The sequence below is a fragment of the Amphiura filiformis genome, chromosome 3 (genome assembly GCF_039555335.1).
Source record: "Amphiura filiformis chromosome 3, Afil_fr2py, whole genome shotgun sequence".
Taxonomy (NCBI): domain Eukaryota; kingdom Metazoa; phylum Echinodermata; class Ophiuroidea; order Amphilepidida; family Amphiuridae; genus Amphiura; species Amphiura filiformis.
The window spans coordinates 30,181,021-30,206,341 of NC_092630.1; the positions used below are offsets into that span (position 1 = coordinate 30,181,021).

The window sequence follows — 25,321 nt, forward strand, 5'->3', positions numbered from 1 at the left end:
AATATTGATTTTGAGATAGAAGAAGGTAAAGAAAGTGTTAAAGTTCTTTTGTTTTATACTACTACACAGCTTGATCGGCGAATGAGATGTCGATGTGATGATGATGTTATTCAATTACCCATTCAGAACCCCACTTCCATGTTTATGCTGTAAACAGTGCCAAATCAGCCAGCTTTAGAACCAAGCCGCAGAAAACTATAGTGACCACTTCGATGTCCAGAAGAAGATATTTGAGGTCAACAATAACAAAATATTGTTGTCATTTTTCATTACAAAATCTGAGTGTGTGCTGTAGATTTTGTCATATGAATGTCTTGGTCTTCTCAAATTTCCATGAATTTGGACAATCCTTGTTTTTTCCTATAATGCACATTGTACAAAGGACATGTGCTCATATAGATGCAAATGTTCTCTACTTTTTTGTTGACAAAATCCTGAATCATTTCGAAAGTATGCAGGATATCACTTTGCTATTGTATTAAAGTAAATTTTTTAATACTTCCATGGTCCGGGTATGCAATATTGATCGTGTAGAAGAGGTGAGGTTTCCACCCCATCTACGCACCAGTAACCAATATTTCAACCATCTTGTTGTTAAGACTGTTGATCAGCGTGACTGTTGCCTGGTTGTTAAATTAATCAGTGACAAGATTATCTATGGAATTTGACAGGTGCTAATTGATGTTTTAATGTTATTGCACCAATAATTAGCACCTGTCAAATTCAGAGATAACATTTGGTTTGGTTTACCCCACAGCAGCTGAAAGGAGTATCCCATCATGCATTGCAGTCTATCTGCTTGCTCCATAGCAAATGTATACAAAAATATAAACAAGAGCCGCTTAGATATTGAGAGCTATGGATAGTTTCACAATACTTTAGGGGTCATATTTTTTCAAACAAAAGTCTAAGCTTCCCTGATTTAAGCCAGTAATTGAAAGTTGAAGTGAGGAATTTTGTGTACATTTTCTATGGCACATTCAGTTATCTAATGGTACTGCAAAGCATAATGGGATACTCCCTTCAGCTGCTGTAGGTTTACCCCCGGTTTACCCCAGAAGAACTGCTCTGGCATGACTTCCTCTTTTAAAAAATTATTTTCATACACATTCTATAAAAAAAAATTCAACTTACTTGGCCACATGGTTAATAACAGGAGCAAAGTTGGTGGGACCATAGAGTTGCACCGATCGTATACAGTTCTGGTAGGCACCCATTATGCCTTGGATACCCATACAGAAGGGGTTTTGTTGGTTGAAATTCTGCAGAAAGAAAAACCAATAACTACACACAATCAAAGATATACTACAACATTGTTTTGGAACTATCCACTGCCAGTAGGGCTATGTGAACAATACAAGTATCAAGGTTGGCAGGAACTATCAGCTCCCCAATGTTACTAGAGTGATATAAAAAAAAAAAGGTTTTATTTCAAACTCTAATGGTGACCCGCAGGTCAAATTGCTAGAATTGTACATTAAACACACCTAAACAGATGCAATTTGCAGGCAGCATCTTAATCAGCGCCAATATTGCAACATTGAAACAAACAACTATACAAACATCCAATCCAACCCAACCCCATTCCCCAGTAGGCAATGAGGATAAAGTGCCTTGCCCAAGGGCACAACACGTTGGCGAGAACGGGGCTCGAACTCGCAACCTATGGATTATGAGTCGGGTGCCTTATCCACTCGGCCACACATGCTCCCGTGATATAATTGCATAGGCCAAGAAGATATTGTTAATGGCCAGTGGGACTGCACGGGTTTTTTCATGTTTACCAACCCAACAGTAAAAATATGAAGTCATTTGCTGTCAGGCTATTTTGGTAAGAATATCCCTGCATGCAATACCAAGCATCTTTCATAACATAGTACACTAAAGTTATAGAACAGGACTTTTTATGTATTACTTCCAGTCTATCATTACACACAGCAGGTATAGATCAGCAGCTGCTGGCTGATACTTTTAACCTCCCAAACTTACCACAGCAAATTCATGGGACACCTGCCCATTAGGTGGTATCTTGGCACCAAACCCCAGTACAGGGAAGAGTTTGTCGGTATCGTAGTCTTGAATCACCTCGCCCACTGCTGTGATGGCTTGAGCATAATGATTGGGCTGGTATGGGTTGATGTAATGCAAAGAATTGGTGTGTGTTGGGTTGCCTGAATAATGAAAGAGAAACAGATTAGGCTATTTCAGTTGAAATCCACACTACCCCTATGGAAGATTTTGGAAATATCTTCCACAGGGGGAGTATGTTTTTCAAATGTAATTAGTCTAGGTAAATCATGTTGAAACCCATACTCCCCCTGTATTGGCTTTATCTATACATGTATCTTCCACAGCAGGAGTAAGTGTTTCAAATGGAAGTTACCCAACTGTCTATTCTATTTGAAACTCATACTCCCTCTGTGGAAGACTTCCACTAAATCTTCCACAGGGATAGTGTGGATTTTAAATGGAACAGCCCATTGAATGGGTGACAGTAATCATGGTAATACATTATGCTGTTCAGGGATGTGGAGATTTCTCTGCTTGCCATGTTGAAAGTTAGAAACTCTATATGGTTGCTGTAGTTGTTGGCTTTTACCATAAGCAAAGTAAATTTTTAATATTTAAATGTCTTACCATTAGAGGCAGCGAAGTCCATATATCTCTATCTTGGTATGATCAAAGAAAACATATTGTTTCTTAATAACACATTACTTAACTCTCATATGTGTAGTTGCTTGGCTTACTATACACAAAAGAAATGTACAATATTTTCATTACGTTTCACTACCTGGAGAGAATTGATCAAGAATTGAAATCCCTCCCGAGGTTCATATCTGTCAAGTTGACCAGATCACAAGGATGTCATTATATCTAGAGGCAGTACAAATGGGTCAATGAGTTACATAAAAATGACCTTGTGTGGTATTTAGTTCCCAGGAAGTGAGTTTTGCCCCCGGGGGGATCACTCACATAAATGGTCTGTGCGCATGAAAAAAAAAAAAAAAAAGTAAAAGGGGGTGTTTTTTTAGGCAAGGCAAGTTACGCGTGTGACGCGTTTAGGGTCTAAAAAACTGATTTTCAAGAATAAGGGTTGTTTTCTGAAACTGGCAACTTGTTTAGGGTACCTTTTCAAATTTTTGGTAAATTATGAGTCCAAAAGGGGTACATTTGTTGCATTTTCACCAGCCAAAAACTCATTAGGGGGTAAATTCTACACTAAATTACCTTATTAAGGGGCTAAATTTGCTGGTAGGGTAAAACTCGTTTAGGGGGTGTTTGAAAAAACTTTGGTCACGCATGCGTACACTGTCATATTTGAGTGGCCCCCCGGGGTTTTGCCTGAGGCAATTTGTGGTTCAATGTTGATCCCTCACTACAAGAGTTATTACCGTCGATTTGGTTGAAAAAGGAGGTGAGACATGATCAAATCTCTCCAGGTAACAAAACGTAATGGATAATTATCTTACCATTTGAGGCAGTGAAATCAATAGCTACTGTGAAGTTGATCTGCATCCCACCCTTGATATAATCCAAGAAACTGTGTTGCTTCTCTATGATACAGTGGGTTAACTCTATGGTCCCAGAGTTCCTATAGCCCTTCTTCTTGGCCTTCTTCTTTGGGTTTATTAACTGGAATAACATTGCACAAAATATAACAAAATTTTTTTAATTATTGTGATTACATTTCATGTGATTTTTCGGGCAAGCTATTTTACTGTTATGGCTGCCCGATCGGGCAATTAAAAAAATAAATTTGTCGCGGCCTGTAAATTTGGCTGTGGGTTTCTTTTAATTAATTTACCTTACCACTTACTGTAAATGTGATAATGTGCAATAAGTTTTTTTGCTTTTCATTGCAATAATTTCATGTTTTCTGCATTTCTTTTATAGAATTACATTCAAAATAACATTTTGACAATTTAGGCAAGCTTGGAAGTGCAAAAAAACATTTCAATTTCTGCAGTAGGCAATGTTTTCCATAACATATATTCTGACCCTCTAATGTAGCAAACACTTAACAGTTTAAAAACAAAACTACTAAAATCCTTTAGTCTAACTTGTTGGAATACCAGTATGATCAGTAAGACTGAAAGGGAATAAGCTTAAAAAGCTCTAATTTGATTGGTTACTCAAATGATTATATCATGTAATTAACCAATCAGAGGTACTGTAAGAAAAGCAGAAGTGCCCATGGGGTTACAATGCTTCTTGTCCCCTAAATCAATGTTGAATCTTAGAATTTTGGCACAAAGAACTCACATTATCTGGTGGAAATGTGGTCCAGGAAGGTGTTCCATGTCAGTGCATTTTGCTGTTGTGTCAGTTGACAACTGCTTGGTTACTGACATGTGTTTAGAGCCGGGGTTTAGAGTAGAGTATTGAAGTAATCCTGTGTGTAATTTTTGTTCATTTTTATAGACAGGATTTTAAGATATGACCTTAAAAATGAAAAGTTTCTTTTTGAGGCCAGTTTATAAACAAAACTCTGGCTCATGTACAACCCAACTGAAAAAACACTATAAGGTAATGTGCTGACATGGGACTCAAACCCATAACCTCCTGTTTAATTCAGATGTCCTATCCGTAAGCCACAGCAGTGAAATCTATACATCTAGTTTCACCACCATTTAGCAACAGGATTTCATTCATATGTTGTCTATATTAACTGTTACATTTGGGTTGGTTAACTGGTCCTTCTTTCCTAGCAATAATTAGACAAATCACTTATTAATTCTTTATCAAGCACAAAATTGACAAGAAAAGAATGACTGCAAATCCAATTGCAGTTTTTTGTTTTTTGACTCATTTTTGTGTCAATGGTTAAAAAATGGCAGTTTAAATCATGTAGCATCCATACAATTTTACAAACCTAACATAGCAAAATGTTGTAACATAAACAGCTTGATGTATAATTTATACAAAGCTGTAAAATTAGTTTTTAGTTTTACTGATTTTTCCCAATGGTTAAAAAAAAAGCTGTATAAATTATGTAGCACTACATACAATTTGTCAAACCTAAAATATAGCAAAATGTTGTTACTTTTAAAAACAGCTGTAAAGATTAGTAAAATTAATAAAAATAAGGTAGGCTGAAATTGTCCTGTTTTGTGCTATAGCTGCTCATAAAATGCTCACTATACTATACAGACCTGCCAACCTACCGAAGTCAGAAAGAGGGACATTGAGACCAAAAACTTGCATATGCACACAAACCTGGTACCGATAAATTCAAAGACTTGAGGTGTGCAATACTTTTATAATTCAGAGAAGGTTTTGCAGGTCTGAATTTATCACAATAGACTAAAGAGAATGCTATAGTAAAATTTTAAAGCAAAATTTGCATCATTTTCTGCTGTTCTTACATTTAAATTTGCCATCACTGAAATTTTCAGAAAACAGGACTGTCCCTCTTTTTCACTTTGGTAAACCCCAAATGAGGGACAGTCCCTCAAAATGAGGGACAGTTGGCAGCTCTGTGCTATAGAGTTTGTTAAAAGATCATTAGTGACCAGTCCATTCCCAACATGTTGACCACTCTTTTGGTCTAGGAATATATTAAATCTTTTTCACAAACTATCGATAAGATACGTACCTCAAATGAGCCTTTGCCCTCTGCAAACTGCCTCATGTTGGTTGTGAACTCGCCGATCAAATCATGGCTACTAAAGCAAATGGGGGCAAGCAACAAAAAGCCCACAGATAATAACATGAATTAAATAGGGGCGAGAGACCACGGTCACATCAACAGATTGATAAGGAGAGAAATAATGAGAATGAAATCACAATTCTTGAGAAAGGTAAAGAAATTCACACAAGATGAAAATACATCAAATAAGCGTCAAAATTTAACGAAAGATGATAATTTTCCTCAAATTAATCAGATTCAATTTGTTTAAAATACAAGTTTGTTTTCAAAAACAGTAAATATGATTAGTTGCATGATATAGGACATTTATGTTAAAAGTTTGACAACCAAACTCAGAAAAATGATATTTTCATGATATATAAGAAATAACAATATATTCAATAGAACAATTAAGAATAATTCTGAAAAAGAAATAAATATTCATGATGAATTAAAGTCAACAAATTCCATTGCCATACATCATTTAGTAAATATTTATGACTAAGAGAATATAACCTAAATATTTTATTTATTTATTAAAATTTGTTTTATAGAACCACAGAATTAATTTCATTCATTTCAGGAAATTCTGAAAAAGGAATAAATATTTATGATGAATTAAATTCAACAAATTCCATAGAGACATACATTATTCAGTAAATATTTATGACTAAGAGAATACAACCTAAATTTCTATTGATTGATTGATTGATTGATTAAAATTTGTTTTAGAGAACCACAGAATTAATTTCATTCATTTCAGGAAGTATACATAATATACTCTACAACAAATAAACAAAGTGCTTTATGTTCAATGCAAATCCATGCAATTACATCATATCATATTCAAAACCATTTCAAATATTATTCTACAAATTAGTAATTTGGCAAATTAAAAAAAAAGGAAATTGTCTATAAAACGTTTTTGCAATCAAATCCATGCGCTCTATCAATTAAGCTAAACACTGGCATTATAATATGAAAATGAAAAAAAATCAAAACCAGACTCAGTTATCGTGCAAAAGCAAATACAGTCATATCAAATTATAAAATTGGAACTTTGATCAGGCTATACAATTAAAAGTTAAGGGGAAAATATTAACATAATTATGCATGCATGGGACTGGAAACTAAAGTGTTTTTTTAATTATAAAATCACTTTAAAATTGCATTATATTTCCTGCAATTCCTGGCATAAATAAATACTAGTTAATACTAGTTTCATTAGATCCTGAATTGACCGAAGCTATCTACATGTTTTATCATTGCTTATTATTTACAGTTGAGATTATCATTAACTTGCTTGTTAAATATACAGAACTTAGCAGTTTACATCTTTATGTTTTAACAGAGATGCTATGATTTAACAATGTCATATGATTTGAACACCAGCAGAATATTTGAGTGTTTTTAAGCAGCATGATTTCCATTTAAGGAGGCCAAGCACCCAAGATCCTAATATTTGAGTGTTTTAAGTAGCTTAATTTTCATTTTAGGAGCAAAGCACCCAAGATCCTAATTTGTGGGTGTTTGTAAACAGCCTGATTTCCAATAAGGAGGAAAACACAGAAGATCCTAATATTTTGGAGTTTTTGAGCTGCCTGATTTGCATTTAGAGGTCAAGCACCCATGATCCTAATATTTGGGACTTTTTAAGCAGCCTAATTTCCATTTAAGGGGCAAATCACACATGACCTTATTATTTGGGTGTTTTTAAGCAGCCTGATTCCATTTCAGGAGCAAATTAAGCACCCAAGATCCTAATATTTGGGTGTTTTTAAGTAGCCTGATTTCCATTTCAGGAGCAAATTAAGCACCCAAGATCCTAATATTTGGGTGTTTTTAAGTAATCTGATTTCCATTTAAGGAGCAAATTAAGCACACAAAATCCTAATATTTTGGGTGTTTTTAAGCCAAATCGTTAGCAGAAAAAATGTGACTTTTTTCCAAAGTAAGAAAGGTTTTTTGAATGGAGCCAATTTTATGCAGATCAGATGACAAAAGGAAGCTGTGTATTTCAGTTGACTGCTGTTGGAATGAATGCATGTATCCCATACCCACAAAACCAGCAACAAGTCAAATTGTATTTATTTTTCATTTGATAATAAAAATTGTGATTATAAATTTAAACAGTACATAGTTTACATCCATTTTCATAAAGAGAGCAAAGAACACATCTGTACAAAAAGACAAAGTAAGATAATGGGCTTTCTTCAAACATTGATAATCTTTGCTGTGTCCAGTCCATGTCAGTTTTTAAAAACATCAATTATAATTTTTTTTCTAGTTTTGCTGCTTTTTTTAACATAAGATTTCAATGTAAAGCAAACATTTCCTTAAATTTCAAGTCAACAAACATTAAAATCACTTTGTTCATCCCTTCTTGCTTGTGTAAGCTTTTACAACAACTTGACTGAGCTAGCCGACATGTTCCTGGCGGGGTTCCTGGTTTCATGGCAATGTGTTATTTATCCATCAACTAGCCCGAGATGAGGCATGAATAATACAGATCCTAATAATGCGTATAACAGCAATATTGTGTGTCCTGGGTCTGTGATGAAATCTTAAGCTCAACGTGAGCTGGGATGACATGTTCCTGATTTAGTGGGAATGTGCCATAACTCAGCTTATAAACAGCCTATATGATATGAGGTGTGACTAATACAGATCATTAAATGTGAATAACAGCAGTAGTGTGTTTCCTGGGTCTTTGAAGGCTTTTAGCTCAACTCATTCATGGCTTTGTGAGAAAGAGCCACAAATCGACCTTAATTACAGCCGTTATGTGAGATGAAGTGTGACTATTAAATACGCCTATAGAGAATAATGTAAATAGTTATAGTGTCTTTCATGGTCTGTGATGAAAGCTTTAGCTCAACTTGTTCCTGGCTTTGTGGGAATGGACCACAAATTGACCTTACAGCCTATTATCATATGTGAGTTGAAGTGTGACTAATATGCCTATAGACAATAATGTGAATAATAGCTATAATGTCTTTCTGGGTCTACAACAAAAGCTTTAGCTCAACTTGAGCTTGGCTAATATGTTCTTGGTTTTGTGTGTGTGAGAATGGGCCACAACAACCTATGTGAGATGAGGTGTGACTGATATGCAGATCAAAATAATGTTTATACATGCAACAGTAAAGCATGTTTTCGGGTGTTTGATTCTGGCCAATTCTTTATATGATTTTTTTTAAATTCACTTCCAAGGTCAAAATTAAAGCTTATAATGCTTATGAAGCTATCAAGAAAATGAATTGTTTCACACCAATAATCACTTGTTAACCATATTGCAATCATTAACCCTTATTCAGGTTGGTTCAAATGGGTTTTTAGCAGCCCTCGAATTAAGGATCTGAAGGGCACGGCAACCTTTTTAGGGCAAGTTGATCATTGCCTTGGATTTTCACTGAAAAGGCAAGGCAGCATGGCAGTTTGTAATATTTCAAGAGGGCATCATGGCAACTGTTGAAAATTTGAGAAAGGCACCAAGGCAATTTCTCAAAAGTGAAAAAAACACACACAAACAGTCTGATAGATGATTTTATAATGAAGGGGCAGGGCTGGGGCACCGACAGCAACTTCATTAGAGGGCACGGCAAGTGACTGCCTTGGGTAAAGGACATATTTTGAGGGCATTACGGCCGTGGGGATGGGCACCCACGGCAAAATGCCATGGGTGCCGTGGGTTAATTCGAGGGCTGGTTTTTAGTATTGAACAGGAAGTAGGTAATTGCATAAATTGCCTACAAATGATGCACCTGTCACAAATAGATTATAAAAACAAACATATTTTTTCAAGATGGCAGTCAACACATATCTCAAATCCAGTCACAGGTATCATACTTATCAAACTTGCAAGTAAAACCTACAGTGTTCATTCCAGCTAGTCTACGTTTACCTTTCTCCGCGCCATTATCACATACCTTCCGTCGCTATCCCAATCGTAACATTCTACCTTGATCGTCCTGTCATAGTCCCCATTGCACAGTGCCCTTACCATTACAGCAAACGGTCGCCATTGAGGATCCAAGGTGTTCTTGATCACCTCAGATTTGTGGCATATTGTGAACCTGAATCAGGTAGAAAACAATTATGATATCAGTAACAAATGTTGGTATATGACTCATGAGCTCACCAGTCATTCTTTTACAATCTCTGGGTATTAGCTTTATAAAAGAAGCTTTCCTAAACAAAAACCATGAAAACAATTTACAATCAAGGAAAAAAAATAGTTGGCACACCTGGACAATATGTTGGAACTCTTTATTACTGCTCAGATGCATTTAGTTCATCAGTGAAATTAGTATAACTATGAAGGTATGAGAAGTACATACCTTCCCATTTCCCCTTTCCTCCCCTGTTCACATTCAATCAATATTGGGGGACACTGCAGGAGAGTCCAATGGAAAAGGTGCTTTTCATCAATATTGAGCTGAGGAAGAGGGGTGGTGACTTACATTTAGTATGCCAGAGTGTGCCAACATTAATGTTCTTGATTGTAGGGGCCGTATGCACAAAAGAGTTAGACCAGGTCTAAAGTTAGACCCGGTCTAAGTGGAATTTAGTACCAGGAGAAAGGACACTTTCCTTTACATTTTCTCAAGTTATTTTGTATTATTTTTGAACTTAGCATTTAAATCTTTAAAATTTGCTAGCTACTCTAGGAAGGAAATAAGGGTAAAGGACCATTCCTGATGAAACTAAATTCCACTTAGACCAGGTCTAACTTTAGACCCGGTCTAACTCTTTTGTGCATACGGACCTAAATGTTCTCTACAAAATGTAGCATTATCAAGAAACATAATGTGATCATTAAAACACATAATATTTGACCAATGAACACTAGTCTTTGACACAGACCCCAAAGAACCATACTGAGGTGGAAGCATTCCAAGTGCGACAACGGTGGCTTCAGCCCATACTGGTCCCTATGGATATTATACATGTAAGTATACATACACCTTCTGAAACACAAGACTAACCAGCACTGGACTGCTTAATTGACAAACTAATTGTCTTAATTCTTTACTTACGGTGTAGCCTTTGTAAACCGATTAACAAAAGAGCGTGGTTCCCCCATTGTAATCTATACATCAAATTCCATGCAGTTTTACACAAAGGGTATAACCCCTACTTACGATGCATCTTCATTACATCTGTAAAACACCAAGAATGGATCAGATTTGCCCAGGAAGTCTTTCTTGTCCAATTTGTGGCCTCTGAAATGCATGGTGGCTAAGTCCTATAGGATCAGAAACACATAAGATGAGAATCTATTACAACAAAAAGCAAAATGTGTGACATTTTATTATGTAAAATGGGCATGAAGAACTATACAAATTTGTGCAATTCTTGTAATGTTGTTGATCATCCAGAGCACTTCTTTTTTCATTGTATACAGATGATGCCTATTTGGAAATTTGCTAGCAGGATTTACACTTAAACTAGAAAAGCACTTGAGTGTTTGAAAATGTTATTTTTAACCATCATAAAATGACATAAACACAGTGGCGGCACTAGGAATTTTTCAGGGAGCATTGGGGAAAAGAGAATTTGGGTGGGAGGCAAAATGCTCAAAATTGTTGCAATAAGTGGTAATTTTCGTAATTTTGGGTTTTTACTGGGGGGAATTGGGGGGGGGCAAGAGTTCAGACTGGGACAGGCATTTTCCCCGCGCCACCGCCACTGCAGTACATGTTCTAAATATATTAATGATGCTATATGTGTTGGTAAAATGTACATTAGCAAATTCAGATACGGAGGGCATCCATGTCTAATTCTGTTCCCCTTGTGGCAGGAATTCCATATTGAAGGGTTTGATCAGCAATATTTTTGCTAATCCACACACAGTTTCTTGGATGAATTCTGGGTGTGTTTTTTTGGTTTTACTTTTCTTTTATAGATGTAAATTTCATAACATTTAGGCCTAAGTATGTGTGATATTGTGCGATCATAAACTGAGCTCAAAAAGAAACTTATAATTTTTCACAATGTCATATATTAAAATCCTGTCCTGGACCACATTCACAGCCCAGTAATAGGCACTCAGCACAAGAAATCTGTGTGTTTCAGTGGAATAGCGTGGAACAAGACCTGTTTTTTGAAGAAAGTGCATGAAAAGCAGAAAGCAGCCCTGTTCCACAATATTCCACTCACTCTTTGAAAACTATCACATGTGTGAGGATTGACACATTCTCACTGAATATTTGTGCTGGGTGCCAATTATTGGGCTGTGAATTTGGTCCAAGAAGCTGTTCCATGTCAATGCATTTTGCTGTTGTGTCAGTTGGACAACTTCTTGGTTACGAACTTGTGTTTAGAATAGAGCATTAAAGTAATCCCTTCTTTAATTTTGGTTCATTTTGATGGATAGGATTTTAAGATATGACCTTCTGAAAAATTATAAGTTTCTTTTTGAGCTCAGTTTATTTATTTCTGAATAAAGGCATTTTGCCTGAATAGTATTATACATGTACTGTAAAAGTGGAAATTTTCACGCTACATTTATTTTCGCGCTGTTCGCACTCCAAGCTGCTACCGCAAAAATAACAATGCGCAAATTAATTCCTTTTGTGTATAGGTCAATTTAAGGGGGTACTACACCCATCACATTTTTTTGCATTTTGCGAAGAAATGAGAAAAAAAAAAAATTGGTCAAAGTGGTATGCAAAATGAAGGGCAAATCTTCTCGTTCTATTGGTGGCATTGATAATAATGTAGCTTACATGCTTTTAATGGTACAAGCCAAAGAGAGGTACATGAGGACCTTGTCACAATTTTGACCATTTTAACTATTTCAGAACTGATACCGTTAATCCATTTACACACACATATTATCACTTATGGTAGACTCTAAAAGTACCAAAATATTTTTTTTTTGGAAATGCATTAATTATGCACAGCTTTGAAAAGAAAAATTATGCATCAATTTCATGTTATCAATGAAATTAAACTTATTTTCCCCTTCCAGTTGACAATGATATGCAAAATTTGTGTTCGCAAGGCAGCACATTTGTTTCAGATTTCATAAGGTTGAAATTAAAGAACAGTCAATTCCTTGGTTTTCAGTATTAGGGTGAATTTGTGCTCAGTTTTCTGAGAAAATAGAAAAGCTTATGAAACGCGATTTATATGTGTGTGGCTATGTTCACAATGGTAACAACTCGATATTAAACTGATGGAACACCCTTACTTCTTTATATTTCGTCACTTACCTGTTGCCTACGATTATTCCTTCCATTTGAGAAAATCCATGTTTAAATCACGGTGAAAAACACTTAAAATCAGTGCACTCACAGCTCGAAAGACAAAAATGCGCGACGCCATATTTACTACTGATTTACTAATTGGTTAAGGTTGGGCGGTATCTTCTGCTTCTTCTGCTTAATTACTCCTCAACGCTACAATCGTAACCAGGCGAGGAGGGACTCGACACTGTCAATTTTCCGATCTGGCGATATACGATACGGTATACTTTACAGAATAGGCCTAGGCCTATAGAGTTATTTTATGGAACGTATTGACAAAAAATATTCGAAAATTGAAAACAAAAAATAAACGAATAGTCTAATCTTTCATTCTCTATTAGCGACTTCAGGTAGCGATTGTGTGGTAGGCCTAGACTATCTCCAACTCTAGTGTGATGCAGAATTCACTGCTTAATTGAAGTATAAATGATCCAGATCCAGCCCGGGAGATCCAGATCTCGCAGCTAGGCCTACGTCGCATTGTACACTGTATATTTTGATTAATCAAATGAATTGTCTATGGGATAGTGCACTCAGCGGTACATCATGGCGAGCATTAGCGGCGCATGTAGGCCTACACGATAAAACATTTCAGGGTGTGCACTGTTTGTTATGTTATATTTAGGCCTATTACAATTAAAAATCTCGATTTTGAAAAATGTTACTTTAAATAACAATTGTTTTCTAATGTACTTGAAAGCGTCACAAAGCAGCGCCCTATCATTCAAATTTAAAAGTGTATAGAAACTAGTTTACGCTTAGGGATTCTCATTTCATAAAATTTTTAACAATAGGATTTTTCACACACCCAAAGTTTTGGTGTCCTTGATCATTGTAAAGTGGCAATGTTCGATCCCAATAAAAGTACGGCCTAATTGCAAATCTTTTACAAACTATTTTACAAAAAACACGGTTTAATATAATGTTACGAAAGATTTGAAACTAGCCAATTGTATTGGTTTTGTTTACAATTATTTTCAACACAAAAATTGTGTTAATAATGTTTTAAACTTAAATTGTCAACAGAAAGAGTCAGCTGATCATCAAGTTTTATGTCATCTTTTAACAAGAGTTGAAACAAAGGAGCGCAAAGAATGTGCAAAGTTATTGACTTGCTAGCATCTTAAAATTAAACTCTGAGTCCAAAATAAGCTTTGTTTCATTAATTTAAAAGAAAGTTGTTGCATCTTGTTGGTAAAGTGATCGATGTTTGCTACTGGTTTTATTATCACCTGTGTTGTTTGTTTTTACGATTCGTAATCCCACGAAGAGTAAGTTTAGTTCGTTAATGTGGTACGGTAGGCCTACAGCCACACGCACCCGCATCCCAACACATCAGACGCGGATTCAGGGTGGAGAGCGCCGACTGGCTCGCATTTCCAAAAAAAAGAGGAAAGGAGAGAAGAGAAGAAAGGGGGGAGGGGGAAAGGAGAAGAGAAAAGGGAGAAAAGGTGGAGAGAAAAGGTTAAATTTCACGTAATTGAGTAGGCCCATGCTTAATAAAAACCCGCACAGTCGGGTCGATCGGAAGTACTCCCCATTCCAGAAAAATACAGCACTAATTTTTTTGGATTACAAAATTATTATCAAGTTCTGCCAAATGAAACATAGCTCAATCCTAATCCTTTAGTTAGTCCTAACTGACAATAAAAGAAAAAATTCACTATTTTACTAATTTCTGGAAAAAAGAGCCAAAAACATGCATTTTCGGCATATTTTCTGACAATTGAGTCACAAAAATCAAAGACTTGGAACTAAGCATTCAAAATCTTGAGTATATGCCGAAATTTTGCTATAATATTCACTTTTTTGTGTTACATTAATTAAATGATTGGTTATCAGAATGAAACTTGTCTTTTTAAAAAATTAAACTGCATAAATTGAAATTAGTCTTGGTACAAGTCTTTGGGCTTGATTGTCACAGCATACAAAAAACACCCTAAAAACGCATGTTTTTGGCCCTTATTTCCAACAATTGACCAAATATTAAAAATTAACTTTTATTGCCAGTTAGGACTATCTAAAGGATTAGGATTTAGCTATATTTCATTTGGCAAAACAGGATAATATTTTTTTAATCCCAAAAAATTAGTGCTGTATTTTTCTGGAATGGGGAGTAGGTCCTATAATAATGGCCTCACCACCGTCACCAGACGGCGGATGACATGATCGAGCCGGCAACTTGTGAAACCGCCCGACCGTGTGGCATTTTCCAATATAGTCGGTTAGTTTTGTGGGGTTCATTATCGAACCCCAACGGTTTTAGCTTGTATTTATATTATTTATCAACATAGGCCTATTTGTTTGTGACGGTTTTAAAATTTCAAAATAATCCCATTCAATTACACGGTTGACGATGAAAATGTACTGAATTTAGAGAATGCAATGCGGCCACCACCTGGCCGTCACCGTGTTGCTTGAAGGCGGGTCCGCATCGTAAAAGCATGTGAAAATTACTATACGGGCCCGCCGATATGCAGGGTCCGTCACATTTTGCCACCGTGACCAAAGTCATTATTAAGACGGACTCCATACCGACTTCATCGATTTATGCATGTTTTTACCATGTTTACGAATCTCGAATTTTGCAAATTGACTTGGGCCCTTTTTTTATATTTAATTTCCTATGTTGACAATTTATAGGGAAAACTTGTCCACGGAAGGTTTCATGGACCGTCATTTTACAAATTTGCGGCTTTTTCAAACTAAAATTTTACACACTAGTAGGCCTACCAAAATGGTCCACCAAATCACTTCAATTTAGTCTTCATTTTACCCTCCCCTGCGTAATCGATATACAAGTGGCCATTTTCGCTTCTGCTTTCGCCGATTTATGTTTAAAACAATTTATAGGCCTACGATAATAGGGAAACTTGTCCACGAAAGGCTTTCACAAATTTTCGCCGCCAAACTAAAATTTTACACTAGTAGGCCTAGGCATAATAGTGCCAAAATTGTCCACCAAATCGCTTCAATTAGATCTTCATTTTGCACACGTTTTTTTTTATTTCTGAGGGGGGAACATCCTCCTCAGACATCCCCCTGCGTCGCGCAAGCGCGCTCCGCGGCCATTTTTTTTTCATTTTATTTTATTTTTTCTACAAATTCGACCCACACCCCCTGACTGCTCTAGATCGACAACCGGTACCAAAAGCTGGTATCGCCCATCCCTATGGAGATTGACTCGTACTCTCGCTAAATAAAAAATCCCTTAAAAAGGGATGAATAAGCGTCCTTATCAACCAATCAACAAATTATAACAAATAGGTGAAAAACGATGTTTTTTCATAATTTTTTTTATTTCACATGATCCGTGCATATATCGCCTAGCTATAAATGAAAAAATATTTTTTTAGACCAATCAAATCAATATATGGGTGTAGTACGCCCTTAAGGAAACTACGAATCGAGAATTTAAAAACAAGGGAAACAGTTCAAAATTGGCCAAGCTCAAAAAAATTAATCTCGCAAGAATTTCCACTTCTACAGAATATCCACAATTTCTCCAGTGTTTACAGGAAATCCTCAACACCAGGATTCTTCATATTGCATAGTGTGGGGAAAATTAACTTTATGAATGGATATGTGTGCTACGTGTAATTCCTGACCTATTCCGCGGCCATTTTTTTTTCATTTTATTTTTTTTTTTCTACAAATTCGACCCACACCCCCTGACTGCTCTAGATCGACAACCGGTACCAAAAGCTGGTATCGCCCATCCCTATGGAGATTGACTCGTACTCTCGCTAAATAAAAAATCCCTTAAAAAGGGATGAATAAGCGTCCTTATCAACCAATCAACAAATTATAACAAATAGGTGAAAAAACGATGTTTTTTCATAATTTTTTTAATTTCACATGATCCGTGCATATATCGCCTAGCTATAAATGAAAAAAATATTTTTTAGACCAATCAAATCAATATATGGGTGTAGTACGCCCTTAAGGAAACTACTGAATCGAGAATTTAAAAACAAGGAAACAGTTCAAAATTGGCCAAGCTCAAAAAATTAATCTACATAAGAATTTCCACTTCCACAGAATATCCACAATTTCTCCAGTGTTTACAGGAAATCCTCAACACCAGGATTCTTCATATTGCATAGTGTGGGGAAAATTAACTTTATGAATGGATATGTGTGCTACGTGTAATTCCTGACCTATTCCGCGGCCATTTTTTTTTCATTTTATTTTATTTTTTCTACAAATTCGACCCACACCCCCTGACTGCTCTAGATCGACAACCGGTACCAAAAGCTGGTATCGCCCATCCCTATGGAGATTGACTCGTACTCTCGCTAAATAAAAATCCCTTAAAAGGGATGAATAAGCGTCCTTATCAACCAATCAACAAATTATAACAAATAGGTGAAAACGATGTTTTTTCATAATTTTTTTATTTCACATGATCCGTGCATATATCGCCTAGCTATAAATGAAAAAATATTTTTTAGACCAATCAAATCAATATATGGTGTGTAATACGCCCTTAAGGAAACTACTGAATCGAGAATTTAAAAACAAGGGAAACAGTTCAAAATTGGCCAAGCTCAAAAAAATTAATCTCGCAAGAATTTCCACTTCTACAGAATATCCACAATTTCTCCAGTGTTTACAGGAAATCCTCAACACCAGGATTCTTCATATTGCATAGTGTGGGGAAAATTAACTTTATGAATGGATATGTGTGCTACGTGTAATTCCTGACCTATTCCGCGGCCATTTTTTTTTCATTTTATTTTATTTTTTCTACAAATTCGACCCACACCCCCTGACTGCTCTAGATCGACAACCGGTACCAAAAGCTGGTATCGCCCATCCCTATGGAGATTGACTCGTACTCTCGCTAAATAAAAAATCCCTTAAAAAGGGATGAATAAGCGTCCTTATCAACCAATCAACAAATTATAACAAATAGGTGAAAAACGATGTTTTTTCATAATTTTTTATTTCACATGATCCGTGCATATATCGCCTAGCTATAAATGAAAAAATATGTTTTTAGACCAATCAAATCAATATATGGGTGTAGTACGCCCTTAAGGAAACTACGAATCGAGAATTTAAAAACAAGGGAAACAGTTCAAAATTGGCCAAGCTCAAAAAAATTAATCTCGCAAGAATTTCCACTTCCACAGAATATCCACAATTTCTCCAGTGTTTACAGGAAATCCTCAACACCAGGATTCTTCATATTGCATAGTGTGGGGAAAATTAACTTTATGAATGGATATGTGTGCTACGTGTAATTCCTGACCTATTCATGCGGCCATTTTTTTTTTTTTCATTTTATTTTATTTTTCTACAAATTCGACCCACACCCCTGACTGCTCTAGATCGACAACCGGTACCAAAAGCTGGTATCGCCCATCCCTATGGAGATTGACTCGTACTCGCTAAATAAAAAATCCTTAAAAAGGGATGAATAAGCGTCCTTATCAACCAATCAACAAATTATAACAGATATGTGAAAATCGATGTTTTTTCATAATGTTTTTTATTTCACATGATCCGTGCGTATATATCGCCTAGCTATAAATGAAAAAATATTTTTTTAGACCAATCAAATCAATATATGGGTGTAGTACGCCCTTAAGGAAACTACGAATCGAGAATTTAAAAACAAGGGAAACAGTTCAAAATTGGCCAAGCTCAAAAAATTAATCTACTTAAGAATTTCCACTTCTACAGAATATCCACAATTTCTCCAGTGTTTACAGGAAATCCTCAACACCAGGATTCTTCATATTGCATAGTGTGGGGAAAATTAACTTTATGAATGGATATGTGTGCTACGTGTAATTCCTGACCTATTCATGCGCCATTTTTTTTTTTCATTTTATTTTTTTTTTCTACAAATTCGACCCACACCCCCTGACTGCTCTAGATCGACAAGCGGTACCAAAAGCTGGTATCGCCCATCCCTATGGAGATTGACTCGTACTCTCGCTAAATAAAAAATCCCTTCAAAAGGGATGAATAAGCGTCCCTATCAACCAATCAACAAATTATAACAAATAGGTGAAAAACGATGTTTTTTCATAATTTTTTTTATTTCACATGATCCGTGCATATATCGCCTAGCTATAAATGAAAAAATATTTTTTTAGACCAATCAAATCAATATATGGGTGTAGTACGCCCTTAAGGAAACTACGAATCGAGAATTTAAAAACAAGGGAAACAGTTCAAAATTGGCCAAGCTAAAAAAAATTAATCTCGCAAGAATTTCCACTTCTACAGAATATCCACAATTTCTCCAGTGTTTACAGGAAATCCTCAACACCAGGATTCTTCATATTGCATAGTGTGGGGAAAATTAACTTTATGAATGGATATGTGTGCTACGTGTAATTCCTGACCTATTTGCAAAATATGTGTCACCTTGCATATTTCCTTTACATCCTAGAGCTGATTACACTATGGACCACCACTCATCCCAATGGCATGGTTCAATAACCTCAATTAAACAATCATAGTGCAAAATTTGACCTCAAGGTGCAGAGTATGAGTTTTTGTCCCCAAATTTTCAAAGGTTATTCAATGAATGTGCAAATGTGGGGTAAAGAACTGTGCCTTGATAGATGAGCATGTTGTGGATCCTAGTGTTACAGCAGATACCAGTCAAATTCAGGTTTCCAAGGATCAATTTACTGGCTAGTAGTATTAGACTGACATTCATGAACACATAGATATTTTTACGCACACCTATAGCATCAACAAACACTACTCCCTATTCCAGAAAAATACAGCGATAATTTTTTTGGGATTAAAAAAATAGTACCAAGTTTGACCAAATTTGAAACATATAGCTCAATCCTAATCATTCATTTAGTACTAAATGGAGATAAAAGAAAAAGTTCACTATTTATTTATTTATTATTTGTTTGGCAAAATTGACAACAATACAGAAAATAACAAATAAGCAATCAATCATCATCACAAGAAACACACAACCAAGTCAATGAGCCAGGATAACCCATAAAGTTGGCTAAATATGCCAACTTATTTCCAATGGGGTCTAAAATTTTACTAATTTCTTGAAAAAAAAGTTTTACTAATTTCTTGAAAAAAAAAGCCAAAAACATGCATTTTCAGCATCTTTTCTGACAATCGAGTCACAAAAATCAAAGACTTGGAACAAGTCTAAGCATTCAAAATCTGAGTGTATGCCAAAATGTTGCTCTAATTTTCACTTTTTTTGTGTTACTTTAATTAAATGATTGGATATAAGAATGAAACATGTCTTTTCCAAAAATTATAATGCATAAACTGAAATTAGTCTTAGTACAAGTCTTTGGGCTTGATTGTCACAGCATACAAAAAGCACCCTAAAATCGCATGTTTCCACATTTATTTCCAAAAGTTGACCAAATATTAAAATTTGACTTTTATTGCCAGTTAGGACTAACTAAAGGATTATGATTTAGCTATGTTTCATTTGGCAAAACAGGATCATATCTTTTAATCCCAAAAAATTAGTGCTGTATTTTTCTGGAATCGGGAATAGTATGTGGGCACACTACAACTACTCCAACTCCTAGACAGACCCCCCCCACAGAAACATGCATTATAGTGTTGACCTGTGGCATTGCCATTGGATTAAGTATTTCCTCTTTCTTGACATGCTTGACCCAAAGGCTAGCTGACAGCAAATTGCTATTCTCATAATTTATAGTTGGGAAAGCTAATTAAGCCTTCTTTTTTTGTCCTGTATCTTCCAATCTGTTCTTTTATAATACTAATAATACTAGTATTTGAAAAGCCGGAGGGGTACATATAACTATACCGGGAAGTGCCACAAACATGGGTAGCATTTTCCCCCTTTTGGAATCAATTACCCCTTTTTCTAGACCAATTTTGGTGTATGGATGGTCCTTTTTTTTAATTTTCCCAATTTTCAGGAAATATCCCAATTTTGCCTCACTCTAGCCAAAATTTCAGACATTTCCCTAAAAAAATTTTGACTTTGGTATATCAATGATTTTGGTTTATCATGGGAACAAATTTCTGTGAAAAATTGGTAATGTTGATAGGTCCACTTTCAAATTCTTAACGACACACCCCTACCCAAATCACACCCTTACTCAAAACAAACTTGAATTTCCCCCCCCCTCCCGATTTGAAAACAATTCAGGAAACAATTCTCTTGAACCTTTTGCTCAAAATATATTGTTTGTGGTTTTTATTCTTATATGCTCCCAGTTACTACCCAAGAATCACAAATGCATTGAACATTGCCCTATTATTAAAAGCAAGGTGTCACATATTGTGATTACATGTTGTTGAATGACACATTGTACACAAATGCATGTCACCAACTCATCTATAACAATACTATTAAGCAATATTTTCATTGTAATATACTTTGAATAATTATGTCTATGAAAAGCACACTGTATTATTAGCAGCAGGAAATTTTATGAATTTACTTTCCCCATCAACATGATCAAAGCCCAATTTATTGGGTGCATCAATTTTTTACACCAATTTTATTTCATATAGAATGAAATAGGCATATATATATCACAAAATCTGTGAATATAAAACACACACAAACAAATTGTTTTATAGAATGCATCGTGTTGTTCAAGCCATCTCTCAATTTCAGTATTTTATTAACTGGGAAACACAGATTACTATCACTCTACATTGCCAAGGGTCAATTTTATATTAAATTAATTGGTATTTTCCAAATAAATTGCTATCTACTACTTATAAACAAGGAACACATTTAGTTTTAAGCCATCAACATGCTTTGATCGTAAAAACAAATTGGTACCATTAAGTGCTATTCTTTAAAAGAGATAGGACACATTTTGTAAAGCCTCTGACTTAAGCATAATTTATGAAAAACCATACACTGTAGTACATTACATAAGACAGGACATTTTCGTAGGGGTTTAATTTTCATAGTTAAATATATGTAGGCAACAGCAAATTGAAAACCATTCAATAAAAGGCTTCAATATGTAGCTATTTCAAACTGTGAATAAAAGAAATCACTAAACTGTTCAGAATGGCTATAATCACACAAAAATAACCTTGCAAACATCTAAATGTCTGTTATTCTAGAAGCATTGTCTGTCAGAGTCCATTTGGATGGTTAATTTAGGTTCGTAACTCCTGACTTTGCAACGGCTATGGGACTATTAAAGCAGCTGCGTAGAATATTATAAAAATAACAAGATGATAATTTAATACTTTGATAGATTGGATACTCAAAGAGCATGTATACTGAGCAATAATTTACAGGAAAAATCTATATCAATAAAAATGAAATTACATATAATTGTGACTGTTTAATTACCTATTATTGACTAATTTTGTTGGGATTTAAGATGAATTATTTAATAGCATATTGACAATATTATATATATTATAATGCATAAAAGAAGATGCAAAACCTGACGCTTCATTTACCTCCCTCCCCCCCCCCACCACCACCCCTCTGCCCATTAAGAAATGATCATGAACAACATACATACTCACAGTTCAACAAACAATAAACATAATGCACATTACAGATAAACAAAAAACAAGCTAGGGTGGCATCAAGTAAAAGGTCAACCAAACACTATGATAATTGGGTTGTTTTACGTCAAGATAAACCTACATTGAATTGTGCATGATGCATGAAATCTACAATGCATCTGTGACTTAATCACCAGAGGTAGCTCAACATTATGATTATGGTGTTGCATTTAGTCATTAGTTATGGTTATATAGGTTCAGTTGAATGGCAAGTACAATTTGAGCATGACTATCTATATAGTAAAGGCAAATGTGTAAGTAAAGCTATACAGGTATCAATTTGTATGTTCCTGTAAAATGGTAAAAAATTTTTAAAGTGTATGCAGCACCTTTTGGTGATGGAATGAGTTTATGGTACAAAGTGCACAAACAGTTTTTGCCATATTGAAGGCTAACTGATGAAATATGGTGCACAAGTGGAATAAATTCTTGTGAAGCGCACAAAACAATTGCACTTTTGGAGCTAAAATGACCAAATATGAGGTTAATTTGGTCAGAACCCACATACAGGCATCAACATTGGTGGGGATGATTGTATGGACCACCTCCCTGGCAAAATATTGGGGGATCCACCGATCTATGCCTGTACAATTTTCAATTTCACACTATTTTCGCTCAAAATGAAAGTGAATTTTGTTATTTACTGGGTCAGTGCAGCTTGAATTGCCGCTGAACAATTTCCAATTTCAGACTATTTTAGCTCAAAAGGAAAGTGAATTTTGGTATTTATTGGGCCAGTACATAAGTGCAAACCAAGAATGTTCCATTTTTTTCTTCATTTTTTTAAATATATATTTTGCCACATACAATATTAAAAAAACACAATTTGCACCACAAAATATGATGGTAACAATGATTTATCAGGTTTGTCAACATGGTGTTAGCTAGCCACCTGTCCACCCGTCACCCTGTGATTATGCTAAATTCTGAAAGTGGTGCTTCAATTAGTTCTGTGCAGTCAAAACAAGACCAGGCTTAATAAATCAAGGCAAAAGCAATAGCTATTTGAACTGACTGAACCCTAGAAGAGGCAGTGGTCTGGTTTATGTTTTCAGGGGTAGTTTTGGTGAAAATGACAGGCACTTGTCAAATCCTAGCTAAGACTGTGTTTGTCAGGGTCATTGTTTTCATATAAGAGTTGTGTGGTACGAATTACAAACAGGCTAAACATTTTGTGAAGTTTAAACAAAATACAAGAAAATTCAAATATTTTTTCAGATTTTAGGGATCGGTCAAAAAGTGCAATACAAATCTTTTTTAGGCCTTATCCAGTAACCAAGCATGCTAAAAGCTGAAATCCTTACATATAGCCCACTTGCTTGTCAAGTTAGGAGTTTTTGTAATGTCATGTATGTATTAACTCAATTCTATAATTGCCACCTTCGGCTGTAATGAAACAGATCTCAACCCAATTGTACATTGGAGAAAACATTAAACAAAAATGCATTAATTTATAGCGTGCTAAGCACTGACAAGTGCAAACATACATCAGCAGTTTTAAGCTACTTTACAGGAATTCTCTGACCAGTGTAGCCCAAGACACACCTTAAAAACATTTAGCAACATTCAGGGATACCTCTAAATCCTTTCTAGAAACCGGCATCTCATATAGCTTGTTGATAATCAGGGATTGTCTTTTGGAATTGGCAAGAGAGCATTAAATAGCTCTTCTGAAGCCTTCAAGGAGAGCTGTTTAGAGAGCATTTACAAAACAAAAGTGTAAGGAGAGAATGGTCAACTAAGGAGAGCTTAAAATTGCTCTCCTATATCAGATTTAAGGAGAGTAGAAGAGAGTGATTGCTCTCGCTCTCCTCAAAAGACGCAGTCCCTGGATAATTGCTCTGTCTGTAAATGGATTAACTTTAACATTGAGTTTGAAAATAATATTAAGCAATGTAATGTTTATTTTATTGTAAATGATGACCAAGATATCTGAGTAGGTTTGAGTGCACACTTGCAGGGTGTGTGCATATGGGTGTGGATTTATTTAGGCTTTTGTGTGTGTATGTGACTGTCCAGATTATGTGCCTGTGTGAGTCTGCTTTTGGCAGGGTGGTCCTTGCGTGTGTTTGTAGGCAAGGTGTATTTGAAAGTTTGTGTAGGGGTGTGCAGGCACATGTATCCCCACGCCTACATGCATGCATGTGCACACATCTCTGAAGTGGTGTGTGTTCACTTCAAATTTATTCTCAGAAATTTCCTCAATACAAAAAGTAAGAAAAATAATGTCCTACCTTGCAATCACTGACTTCTTCAGCAGATAAGATGATCTTTCCACAGTCCTTTGATGAGCCGCTGAAGTTAACAAAAAGCAAAATCAGACATATCAAACATTCATGTTGTAAAAGTATCTTTTTCTTTTTGCATGCTTCAAGCACATTTGCTATAGTATCATAGATTTGTCTCCATTATGTTGAACCTGAATTTATCTACCTCAAGTCCTGGGCTGCTGTCGGCATCCATGTTCACATTACACAATCAATATGTGACCATCCACGACAAAATGAGCCCATAAGTCGGATTTTGAGCTACAGTGCAAAATATCCAAAAATGTCATATTTTGAGAAAAATGAGATTTTCACAGATTTGAAATACTTCTCTTATACAACTGCAAAGTTACACAGCTATACAAACACTAAAAATAATTAAAAATTGACATTTTATGGAGCTGGTTTCAACAGAAATGATAGAATTTTGATAACTTTAAGTGGAGTTTTGTTGTAAGGCAAAATTTTGAAGAAACAGAACTTCATTTCAGGATATCATACAAAGTTGCTTGAAGTGTCATTTTGAAGCTTCAGGTTTGATAATAATAATTAATAATAAAATAAATGTTGGTATTTATACAGCGCCTTTCACATGTGCACGTGTACCAAAGCGCTTTTACATTTATTCCGCCATCGTT

At 35.4% G+C, this 25,321-nt stretch overlaps 1 protein-coding gene across 3 annotated transcripts in view; it reads right to left on the minus strand.

Annotated features, from left to right (window-relative positions):
• LOC140148343 (copine-8-like) overlaps positions 1-25,321 on the minus strand; it is a 42,469-nt gene that overhangs the window by 11,721 nt on the left and 5,427 nt on the right. For 2 of the 3 annotated variants that reach the window (XM_072170263.1, XM_072170265.1), the window contains exons 7-13: positions 24,651-24,711; positions 10,774-10,877; positions 9,559-9,705; positions 5,597-5,666; positions 3,471-3,633; positions 1,990-2,171; positions 1,135-1,262 (exon numbers count right to left, since the gene is read on the minus strand). In XM_072170263.1, the coding sequence (XP_072026364.1) occupies positions 1,135-1,262; positions 1,990-2,171; positions 3,471-3,633; positions 5,597-5,666; positions 9,559-9,705; positions 10,774-10,877; positions 24,651-24,711 (855 nt within the window). The remainder of the gene's footprint in view (positions 1-1,134; positions 1,263-1,989; positions 2,172-3,470; positions 3,634-5,596; positions 5,667-9,558; positions 9,706-10,773; positions 10,878-24,650; positions 24,712-25,321) is intronic. The other variant, XM_072170264.1, reaches the window with a different exon arrangement.